Genomic DNA, 12,355 nt, shown 5'->3' with positions numbered 1-12,355 from the left:
ACCCAAATAGAGTGCAGGTCATAACTTCTTACCTGAAATTCAGTTCACCTCACGCTCCTGCCTTCGCTTTCCCTGATCCACGATTGACCTCCGCGTTAGCAAACACCAGACGATCGGCGGTAGCCTCACCGCCTTGTATGTCTCGTTCGCGGCATGTCCTTTCTGTCACACACCGGTGGATAGCTGCCCTCTGTTGTAGCTCCACCACCAAACAACTCAGTTATTTTTTCCACATCGACCAGCATCATCGGCCCATATAAACGAAAAATAAGTCCAGCTAAGACACAGACCCTTGCCGAGCGATCAGGCGATTAAACAAATTTTAGCCACCTCACTATCAGCCAAGCCTGGGTGGTTTTTCACGAAGGGTCGCTAGCCGCGCTAGCTAGCTAAGCTAGCGGCGCTAGCTAGCTAGCCGGCTATCAGCAACACTTAAGAGAATTGTCCCTAATATGGGATGTCTTGATAAAACGAGCAGATATTTGAAGTTTACACACCTACATTCTCGCCTGAAAATATCTTAAAAGTGTATTTTGTGACCTAGAAACACGAATAAAAGACATATAAAACGAAGTGGTGTCCGCCATTGTTTGACTCGGTAGAGGCATGCTATGAATTGTGGGATATGTAGTTTTCACCAAGCATGGCACCCTTTAGGCCGTACTACTCCTGGTATACCACTAGAGAGAGCCAACACACCACAAATGAAGTCTGTTTCTATGGTGCCAAAAGCAGAATCTTTCTCAGGAGCCTAGAAATTGGCCTAAATTTGCACTAAAATCTAAATATTTCAAAAACTATAAAAGTTATAAACACCAAAAGTCACACCATACTAGCCCAGCTCCAGCCGCACAAAATGATGTAACATATGTACCCCTATTGTCAAAACTGTTTGGCAGAGGAGCGCGGGAAAATTTTCACTAAAATATTAATATTTAAAAAACTATAATAGTCATAAACACCAAAAGTCATAGCACACCATTCCAGATCCAGCCGCACAAAATGAGGTAACATATATGAAGCTTTTCTCAAAACTGCGGGGCGTGATACGTGCCGAAATTTAGGCGGAAGATGGAGAATAATAATAATAATAATAATAAGAATAATAAATCCGACGAATAGTAATATGTGTGCCTCTTGGCATAGGCACACATAATAATAAGAATAATAAATCCGACGAATAGTAATATGTGTGCCTCTTGTCATAGGCACACATAATAATAAGAATAATAAATCCGACGAATAGTAATATGTGTGCCTCTTGGCATAGGCACACATAATAATAAATCCGACGAATAGTAAGGAAAATAATAATAATAATAATAATAAGAAGAATAATAAATCCGACGAATAGTAATATGTGTGCCTTTTGTCATAGGCACACATAATAAATCCGACGAATAGTAATATGTGTGCCTCTTGGCATAGGCACACATAATAATAAATCCGAGGAATAGTAATATGTGTGCCTCTTGGCATAGGCACACATAATGAATGGGAAACTAAACCAGTGTTTCTCAAACTTTGCCCCCTAGTGGGACATGGAGGTACTGTAGGTGGGGCACAGTAGTAACAGAAAGTCTGTTTGAAATTTCTACGTTAAGTTATATATTTATTTAAATATATATATATATTTTATATAAAAAACAAATAAAAACTGGTAATAGGAGGTGGTTATTTTGTGATATTACTCATTACTCTGATTTACATTTACTGATCTACTTTTGAAGTTTGTGTCCCAGTGGCAGGTGGGTCACAAACTGGCCTTAACACTGTGCAGCCTGGGCAGCATTAGAGTTTATAGTAAACAGCCTGTGTTTTAAAAAAAATGTTTATTTAATACATTTAAAAAGAAAAACTCTTTCTTATATTTTGACTACAGTGAAGATTTTGGATTGGGGGCGCTCTGCGGTCTGTTCTGGTGTTTAAGTGGCCGCAGCACTCTTGACTTTGGGCATGGCTGAACTAAACCGGGGTTTGACTCCCCGACATGGAGATAAACCTTTTTCTCCTTCCTAAATTCTGAGGACAGTGCAGGACCTCCTGTTACCAGGAGAGTGACATCTCAGTATCAGGGCACAAATCATGTGCAGCTCCTGAACCATCGCAGCGACTGAGTTTCCCTGCTGTGTTTTCTTCATTGTGTGTGTGACCACAGGAAGCAGGATTAACTCATCAAAATGACAACACTTTTTCAGTTTGTGATTGAAGGTCTACACTGGGGAGTAAATCAGGAACATGTTAAACTAATTTAACAAAGAAATAAAAATGAGAGTTTCAGATAATGATTTATTATCTGTGAGGGAGTGAGGGATCCTCCTCTGGAGACAGATTTCATCTTTATTTGAGACACATTTTTACACACAAAACCTGGAAACATAAGGAGAAGAACATAGGAACAGAAAAGGGAAAAAAGACACAAGGACACGCACATAAACAGACACACAGAGGACAAAGACACAAGGGGAACCTACTAAACAAGAAACTGATCTTAACAAACTAAGCAAACTAACTTTGTGTGATTCAGTCCCATGAAAATAGTTTAGCTCAGGATAAACAGGTCAGCTTGATATCATTTTTGTATTATTTTTATACAGCAGAAGTTACCTGTGCATAAAAATAGGTGGTAGAATCGTCCTTCAAGGAACTACTTTTTTACTTTCTTACTCTGAGTACATTTCAGTACTTTTTCACTTTTACTGAAATGTTCGTTTAACTGTAGTATCTGTACTTCTACGTACAGAATGTGTACTTGTGCCACCTCTGGTGGTCAGTCTGTGGTTACTGAGGTTTTTTTCATCCCTAAAATTTAGTACACAAAAGAATCTTTTTTTTTCGCAGGTTCAGGATCTTGGAGTAAATAAAAGAAAAGTAAAGACATGAATAATAGATAATAGATAGATAATAATCTGCGGATGGAAAGAAAAACAGACACTCGTGTTTCTATCTGGTCGTGGGCGACAGTCAGCTGATTTCAGTTTGGAGGAGGCGGAGGAAAATGGTGGAGCTGTTTACAGATGTTGAGGAAAGAAGACATGGATGTTACTTTGGTTTTTACCGCATGAAAGGAGCAGAGCTGCGTTCAGCTGTTGTGTTCGTAGGTGAGCAAACACTGATGATAATAAAGGAAAACTTTGGTTGTATCCTCAGGATTCGTGCTGGTGTGTGTGGCCTCAGGTTTGTCCTGTTCACTGGTAATTATGTAACAGCGAGTTTCAGCTAATGACTTTCTAACAAATGACTTTCTGACGAGTAATTAAATAGATTACTTTGACGACGAGCAACGAGATCAAAAGGAATAAAAGGCCTGTTGGGAAGAACGTATAATAAAAATAAGTGTTTGGACTTCAGAGAGCAGCACAGACGGAACCTCAGGGATGTGTGTTCGACTGTTAAAGCAGAAAGTTCTTACTGGGAGGACACAAATCCCTCTGGGCCTGCGCCAGGAAACCTTTGTGTGAGGTGCCGTGAATAGTTTAATCTGTAAACATTACACAGAGTTGTTAACACTTTTTATTAGTCTTTGAGTGGGTTTGCAGTAAGGTTTTTTGCAAGCATGCACGAAGTCAATAAATTAGTGTTTTGTTTTTTTTTTGTTTTTTTTTAAAGTTCTCCCCGGTGTGACAGGGGGAGGGATACTAACGCTGTCGCTGTTTCACTGTTACTTTGATATTTACCATAAAACGTAAACATACCTGTGACATTCACACAAACCCACACCTGAGCCTTCATATGTGATCTGTCCTCATTCGTCCTGCGCTCGTTTTCTAATCATATTCATTGTTCAGGTTACATAAAGATACTGAGGCGTCAGAAACAAGGAAAACAATGTTGTTTCAGGAAACATGAAACTCCTGCAGCTGTTGTTGTCATTTCAGAATTGAAAAAAAAAGAGAAGAAATGTTTCCGCCAGTTTCTAACCGGGGACCTTTCCACTACACTACGGAAACGCAGCATTTGTCGTGAAAGGGTCATGTCGTGTCACAGGTGTCAAACTGAGGGTGACAGTTACTATCCCTGCAGATGTGTGTATTTGCCTAAAGCAGGGCTCTTTAGTCCTTATACTGCGGCTCCGCGTGGTTTGGGAAAATAAATTAGAAGTATTTAGCTAAAGTGTATTTTATTTATGTTAGTTCTTTTTTAACTTGTAGTTCTAAATTGGAAGATTATTGTGATATTGAAATATAAAAATATAATTATATTCTATTATTTTTTTCATCGCTCAAAATAAGCGTCACACTTGCGGAAGCCGGTATACCCGCCAAAACGCCGTGCCTTTATCGAGACTTTCAACCATTATTATTACGGATCTTCGGATCCACATTATGTCAGCAGCTGTTCTCCACCGTGAACTATGTTTAAAACACCGCTCACGCCTCACAGATGACAGCTTACAGTCCTGTGTAAAGATGAACTTCGCACAGCCCCGATTTGCGGACTCTGTGCGCAGAGGTTCAGGAGCAGAAGTCCCATTGTAAACACATCACGGCAGACCCGACGATGTTTCCATGAACACGCTTTTCAGCATCTCTTTATTGACCACTTTTCACACACAGTTGCTGTACGCATACAGCCGGCTGTAGCTTTTCAGCTCACAGCCCGACACAGACCGACACAACAGCACAGATAGCGCAGACGTTAAGGTGGCGAGGCGTGATTGCGGGTCCCGCTCAGGTGCGTCCGCCTCCCCTGCAGCGGCGCTGCAGACCACGCCCCGCCGCACGCATTAACCAGGTAAAATACATATTTAGGCAGAATTTTGCAAATATCTATTTTTCTTTTTCATTTTTCAGCAGCATAGTGCTTTTTTTTTCCAATTATTTTTTATGAGTCAGGTCAAGGCTCCAACAGCCCAAAGGAGATATAAGGGTGATAAGATAAGATGGCCTTTATTAGTCCCACAGGTGGGAAATTTGTTTTGTTACAGCAAAAGTGCAAAGTTATGTAGCGGCTGACAACAGTTTTTGTTTGCTACATGCATCATTTTAGTTCAGGTTGGTGTCTTTCCTTTTGTTATATTTCTTTAAGAGTTCAAAATGTGTTAATTACATAAGTGAAATGTAATTTTCTCCGTAGCACTTCATGGATTTCATAAGTAGCACACCTTAGTTGTTCACACAAAGCATAAAAGTAAAAAACAATATATACAGTGTTATCTTCATTTTAGATGTCAAAAAGTATTTGCGGCTCCCAGTGTTTTCTTTTGCGTGGAAACCGGGTCCAAGTGGCTCTTTGGGTGTTAAAGGTTGCAGACCCCTGGCCTAAAGGTTTTGTCAGAGCGCTGGTTTCTCCTTATAGATCAAATCAAACACACTGAGAGCTCCTCACCTCTGCACAGCAGCGTGGACTCTGTGGATCTCAGCTAATAGCTGAGCAACTTTCTTTGTCTCTCGTCTCCGAGTTATTTTAGTTTGTGATATTTGGTTTTATTGAGAGATGTTTTTCCTCTTTTTGCTGCTGGTCACTTCTCATTTCCTAATCATACTGTCTGTGTTTCCAGCTTTATCAAAGAGGAAAGTCTTCAGCCTAATCATCAAACTTAGAAAGAGCGTCTGCCTCCTGGATCCAGCTGCGACAAAGCTTTTGGGCTCCTGTAAGTGAGTTCCTATAATTAGTAATCACCCCTAGGTGCTTTAAGAAATCTTATCCAGTGACTCACACCAGTGCTGATCATGCTGATTACTATAACAGGACTTTAATTTATTGTGTGTGTGTTGAAAGATTAACTTTTATTTCCAGATAACCAGCTGATGGGCGTCTGGGCACATGTGCCTCCTCTCCCCGTCAGCACAGAGTGACACTGACAGTCTGGACTGTTCACTGGTGTTTTGGATCTGGATCCTTCACCTGATCATGCAGAAACAAACCAACAGCAGAGGATTTGATGAACTTTTTATAGAAAGTCAGCATTTAAGGCTGGAAGACTTCAAACAGGAAGCACGGATATATGGTTTTGGAAACCAGTACCTTCATAAAAACATGCGTCCATACCCTCAGCCGGAGCTTCACGTGTTTCATCTGAAACACGAAACAAACATGTTAGGAGAAATCAGAAAGGACGGAGGCTTTAAGGATCCGAACAGCAGCTCAAAGGATCCAGACAGACTGTCCCTGGTGTGGTGGAGTCTGGCTGTGGCACCACAGGAGATCCAGTCAGCTGAGAGGAGGCTCCTGGAGGAGGCCTTCCCAAACTGGACCGAGGAGCAGGCCCGGAGGCAGCAGAGCTTCCTGTGGAAGTTCGCCTCCTCTCCAGCCTTCAGTGAGAAGTCCAGGTATGGATCGTACCGCTTCACCTTCCCAGTGGAGGAGGTGCTGGAGGCCTACAGCAAGCAGGTACGGACTCCTTTAATTTAAATGAACAGTTACAGAAGAACTTAATGCTGTTTTATTGCAGGAGACAAACTTTCATGTGGCACTCTGAGTTTGTTAAAGGAAAAATGTTTTTAAACCGCTCAGTCCGTCCATCACATCAGACTGGAAGAGAGCAAACTGCAGAGACAAAAGTCACGTGACCACTGAGGACCTGATACGGTCGATCTGTGGGGCCACCACCCTGGATCAGCTCTGTCCTAATCTCTGATTCTCTGAATCTTACCCAGAGTTTAGATGGAGCCGGTGTGGGTGAGGGAACCCGCCCAGCACTAACCTCCCCACTCCAGGTGTTGACCCACCAGGACCCCCAGGGTCCTGAGTAACCAACCAACCACACCTGTTAACAACAGCTCCCCTCTAGGTCGGTGCATTTGGTAACTAACTGGCTTAAATTTCATGGCTCTGTTACTTTTAAAGGGCTGGAGGAACCTGTAAGAGCCATTTATTTGACCTTTACTGTTTCACAAAGGGGTAAAAAGGACATTTGCACAGTTTAGACTTAAACTGCAGCATATTTCATTAAAACAATTTAGCAGGAGCAAAGAAAAGGCAGAATAAAATAACAAAACAGTCAGAATATTAATCAGTCAAATCACTTGTATTACAGTAATCTAACTAACGTGCTCTGAGCTAACGCTGAGTTTGTTCTGATGTTTGGAGGAGAGAGGCTGGAAAGAAGAGCACAGCTGGATCCAAAGATGCACTTATCCTTGTGTTTGGTGCTGGGTTGAAGTCTTCTTGATTCTTTAACGCGGCAAAAATGAGCCGAGAAAACGCAAAAAAATCAAATCAAAAACCAGTTTGAAGCCCACAGTCTTGGGTGGCTGCCGCTCCTCTGACATAACTTGCTGTAATTTGTGACTGTGAGCTACCCAGGCTGAACCTTCAGAGGATGCAGGCATGAGAGGAAGTAACCCTGCACAGCCTTTCAGTGCGAGGCCTGTCTTTGAATCATTTCATTGATCACATTTTCTTATTGTTTTTATTATTTAAACTAAAACTTGCTCATTTTTAACATACCTGATATATTCTGATCAGTATTAAGCAATTAAGATTAATTATCAGCTGAATCACACATGAATCTGTTTAACACTCAGTACCATTACTTTTACTCAGAATCATGTATTATGATGGAGACGCATTTCTTAACTTTCACATTCCTGCAGTCACACTCAGACAATCTGCTGAGGTTGAAGCTGGATCACATTTACACACACAAGATCCACAGATTAGAACAGACATGTTCTCTAATCAAACTAAACACATTCATCAAACTTATGGTTCAATCTTTGATTAAGAATGAAGATTATTTATTAGCAAAAGCTGACCAAGGTAAGCTCTGTTTCTGTATGGTTTCAAACGTATAAGACAGGATGTTAGGCCTTTCTACCCTCTCTCAGATGTACTGAGAGGTAAGCCAGGGGACTTCAGTCTCTCTCTGTCCCACCTCTCTCTACACTAACCAGCTGTGTCTGTCAGATGATGTTGCCTACCTCGACCTCTCACTGTTCATGTCTCGAGTTACTGATTCACAGTCAGTGAGACGTCCACCTAAACCAGTTTTGTTCTCTCAGTTTTGCTTTGGTGCTGCGCCCGTCATGCGGGTCTTCAAGACTTCCCTGTACAAACAGGCCGTGCAGTACGCTGTGCTGGTCCACAGCCCGCACGATGGCGAGCGCTTCACCAAGTATCCCGTCCTGCCCGACGATCCGAGCAACGTCTGTGCTTACAGGGACGGACACTTTACCTGGAGGCCCGAGGCCATGTGTGAGACACACAAGTAAGACACAGATGTTACAACACACACACACACACACACACACACACACACACACACACACACACACAGACAGACACACACACAGATAGACACACACACAGATAGACAGACACATTCTATGTAAAAAACAGTAGAATCTGAATATTTCTCCAGACTTTTATACAGAACTTATTTTCTGTATATTTTTTGAAGTCATCCAGCATTTTGATGTTTCCTGATCTTATGAAGATACGAGGGAAAAAACCTGAGGTCGATCCCTCCGTGTAGCTGAGGCTGTGTAACTCTGACAGCATGAAAATACTGAAGTTAAAATCAGTGGTCAATCGAGCCATCGAGAGCAGCGGAATCCCGGCTTCATTGTTTTCAGACCCCCGCTCGTTCGCTACTCAGGTTAAACATGATATATAAGTCACTCGGATAACTTAAAAATGTAATTGTTTGGCTTTTTTCAGTGTTTTATTTGTTTGTGAGTAAATCGGTTTGGCTTAGATTAGATTAGATAAAATAAAACATTATTAATCCCCCGGGTGGTTTTCACACAGCTGAATAAACGTCAAACAGAAAACTGATTAAACAGAAGTGTGAGATGGTCGAGAGTTTACGCCAGCGTCTGGTTATATTTTAGATAGCAAGGAGCAGACGGCCGAGTTTATTAGACTCCACCGAGACAGCGGTGACGCAGACCTGAAGACTAGACCGTCCAATTCAACATCCGTTTACTTCCGGCCTACGTAGACCGCGAAGGCCGGGTCCTCAGGAGGATGCAGCCCATGAATTTGGACACAACAATAGTATCTGTCTCCTGAATCCAAACTGGAAGCTGGTTCCACAGAAGATGGTAAATGGACTGATTCTTATATAGCGCTTTTCTACTCTCCCAAAATACTTAAAGCGCTCTATACAACATGCCTCGTTCACACCTACTCATACAAGCACTTCTAAACACAAGTGCAAACTAATCTACATTCACACTCCGATGAACACATCGGAGGGCAAGTTGGGATTAGTATCTTGCCCAAGGATATTTGACGTGCTGACTGGGGAAGCCAAGATCGAACCAACAACCTTCCGATCAGTAGCTGATCTGCTCTACCACCTGAGCCACAGGGCCCGGAACACTGAAGGCTCTGCCTCCCATTCTACTTTTAAATACTCTAGGAACAACAAGTAGGCCTGCAGTCCGAGAGCGAAGTGCTCTAATAGGGTGATATGGTACTACAAGGTCATTAAGATAAGATGGGGCCTGATTATTTAAGACCTTGTATGTGAGGAGCAGGATTTTGAATTCAATTCTGGATTTAACAGGAAGCCAATGAAGGGAAGCCAAAACAGGAGAAATCTGCTCTCTCTTTCTAGTCCCTGTCAGGACTCTTGCTGCAGCATTTTGGATCAGCTGAAGGCTTTTCAGGGAGTTTTTAGGACATCCTGATAATAATGAATTACAGTAGTCCAGCCTGGAAGTAATAAATGCATGAACTAGTTTTTCAGCATCACTCTGAGACAGGATATTTCTAATTTTAGAGATGTTGCGCAAATGGAAGAAAGCAGTCTTACATATTTGTTTAATATGTGCATTGAAGGACATGTCCTGGTCAAAAATGACTCCAAGGTTCCTCACAGCATTACTGGAGGCCAAGGTAATGCCATCCAGAGTAAGAATCTGGTTAGATACCATATTTCTAAGATTAGGGCAGAGTAATGACCCAGCACATGACCTTTAACACTGTCAGCTGATTCAGACGCTGCTTCCTCTCAGATACGAGCTGATTGAAAGACGTGAGGAAAACCTGATGGATGCTGAGGAGGTGAATGAGCGACCTCAGTTTTATGTTTGGGACCACGTCGCCATCGCCCTGCATGTGGAGGGTGGGCAGGTACCTTCACTGCTCCTCCTCCTCACACACCTGCAGAAACATCAGGAACATTATTGTGTTTAATCATCTTAAAGCTGGAAGAAGCTTTTTGATTCTTGTCTTTCTGAGTTTTTGTTCTTTGTGTGTTTCTGCCAGAGTTGGTGTGTTTGGAGGTTTGATGAATAAATGAACATGTTTACTGTAAATAAACTTAAATGTTTCAGTTCTGTTTGAGTTTCATTTTGTAGGATTTTGTGTAAAAATGTTGTCGTCTTTTTCTCTCTGTTCATTTTCTTTTCCAGGTGCTGAAGTTTGATTCTGATGATCTGAGGAAGAACCTCACGTTCTGTGAGCCTGATGCTGTGACAGTCACACCTGAATCTGACTTTCAACATTACGAGGATGCTCAAAACCTGGTCGCTCGTTTGTGGCCACTGAAGAAGGAAGTTTCACTCCAGCAGAGAATCAGAGGTAACAAATCAATAATCAATAACAGGCTGAGTTCCTGCTTCACCTCCTGACACAGCCGATGAGCTGTGAGCTGTAAACGTCTCCTGATTAACCTTCTTCATCAACAGGCTCTACAGAGTGAGGCTGTCTGTGGAGTTTCTCCACCTTTATTCTCCTTTTCCTGAGCGACTGCAGCATCACCGGCTGCACAGTGAACCATGGTGGAGGTTACACAGAAGGAAGCAGCCGAGAGGAACGAACACAGAAAAACTGTTTGACGTGACTTTTTTATTCGATTAGTTTATTAAAGGTTTATTACATGAATTTCCAAAGTGCGCAGCAAAAGACCAAAGACAGATAAAACACACATGATGAGTATAAACATGTGATTATGTGTTTCACTGCACTCTGTCCTGTCTGTGTGTGATGTGTTCATGTGACTGAATCAAAGACAAATCACTTTGTACACACAAAAAGTGGACAATAAAGTTGTTTTGAATATTTTGGCTGTTTTCCGTGTTCAGGTGTCTTCACAGCTCCTCCTCCTCACTCTTCACACACCTGAAGCTTTTCAAATCAGATCATTTGTTGGTGTCTTTGTTAAATCAGTCCAACATGTTACTAAAAGTGCTCCGAACGACCATCGATTCCTGATTCTATCAAATGTGACGTGCAACAGTGGTCAGAGAAGGTATTACACCCGCACTGAGGTTGAGAGAGATGAAGCACATCAGCAGAGTGTCTAATGACATTCAACTAAAATGACAATAAATCTGTAACCTGAAAAGGAACCCAGAGGAAACTGTTCCCAATCTTTCATTTAAACCATCATTTCTTTGAAAACTCTCTCAGCTCTGCCTTCATGCAGTTTCCACTTAAACACTGTTTCTGTTCGTTGTATTTTGATGTGTTCCAGCTTTTGTTCCACGTGATGTTCACAGCTTTGAATTTACTTCATCATCTGTTTACAGACAAACATCCTGCTGCTGATCAGGTCAAATGTGTTTCTCAGTCCTGCATATTTCATGTATCTCGTGTACCTGTGGAGTTATTCAGGATCACACATGTTCACACTCACCTGCATCTTTTTCAAATCGCTGTAGCTCAGAGACAAACATGCATGGCTTCATTAAATACACTGAAATTATTGTTCAGTTCAGTTCATTTTTATTTCAAACATGTGCATTCACAATCATTACAAAATATCATTCCATTCTTTTGGTTGAAAAGGAGTAGGCAGAAGTATACACTTATTAGTCCCTACCCCCTCAAATTTTACGTCTCATTGATTTAATTTTCTTTTAGCCTTAAATTAAACAAACAATATATAAAGTAAAAGTATAGTAAAGACAAAACAAAACAAAACAAATAAACAAGCCCCACCACAATATAGCTACTTTCATATAAATAAGGACTGAGTGGTAACGTTTGCAGATTCACAAATTATAAGATAAACAAACGAAAACACTATTATGAACAACATTACTGCCCTGGGTTAACCCTGTTTTCTTCATTCTTATATTTGTTAAAAATGTGTTTTTTATATTTCATTTTTCATTTCATTGTAATAAAACAGTTCAGTGTGATTTTTTATTTAAACAGGTTTTGCAGCATGTCAATAGAAAATTGTATTTAGTAGTCAGTATAAGCTTTTAATGATATAAGTTTACATGTGATAGAATACTGCATGATGACCTTTTCCTTGCTTAGAACTGATTGTTCTTTATAAAACGTGTTCTGATATTTTTATCTGAATCTTCCCACAGCGATAGTAAGAAGTTGAACAAGCAGTTCTGACCTCGCACACACACACACACACACACACACACACACACACACACACACACACACACACATATGCACATGCTCACGTCACTGAACAAATGTATTCATTTTTCTT

The 12,355-nt window shown here is 41.2% G+C and overlaps 1 protein-coding gene across 1 annotated transcript; it reads left to right on the top strand.

Annotated features, from left to right (window-relative positions):
• Positions 1-2,948: 2,948 nt before the first annotated feature.
• On the top strand, positions 2,949-10,959 carry LOC102078744 (uncharacterized). Its single transcript, XM_019356282.2, has 7 exons — positions 2,949-3,101; positions 5,501-5,593; positions 5,740-6,333; positions 7,947-8,152; positions 9,909-10,026; positions 10,308-10,476; positions 10,584-10,959. Exons 3-7 carry the CDS (start codon positions 5,767-5,769, stop codon positions 10,595-10,597), a joined length of 1,074 nt encoding a protein of 357 aa, XP_019211827.1. The 5' UTR covers positions 2,949-3,101; positions 5,501-5,593; positions 5,740-5,766; the 3' UTR covers positions 10,598-10,959.
• Positions 10,960-12,355: the final 1,396 nt, after the last annotated feature.

This window comes from Oreochromis niloticus, unplaced genomic scaffold (genome assembly GCF_001858045.2).
Source record: "Oreochromis niloticus isolate F11D_XX unplaced genomic scaffold, O_niloticus_UMD_NMBU tig00000310_pilon, whole genome shotgun sequence".
NCBI lineage: Eukaryota > Metazoa > Chordata > Actinopteri > Cichliformes > Cichlidae > Oreochromis > Oreochromis niloticus.
Note: the sequence above shows the minus strand (reverse complement) of the source record. Positions and strands in the feature narration are given on the sequence as shown.

Coding starts and splice junctions, on each gene's coding strand:
- LOC102078744 (XM_019356282.2), top strand. CDS start 5,767: ATGTGCCTCCTCTCCCCGTCAGCACAGAGTGACACTGACAGTCTGGAC. Junction 6,334..7,946: donor TGGAGGCCTACAGCAAGCAG/GTACGGACTCCT, acceptor TTGTTCTCTCAG/TTTTGCTTTGGTGCTGCGCC. Junction 8,153..9,908: donor GCCATGTGTGAGACACACAA/GTAAGACACAGA, acceptor GCTTCCTCTCAG/ATACGAGCTGATTGAAAGAC.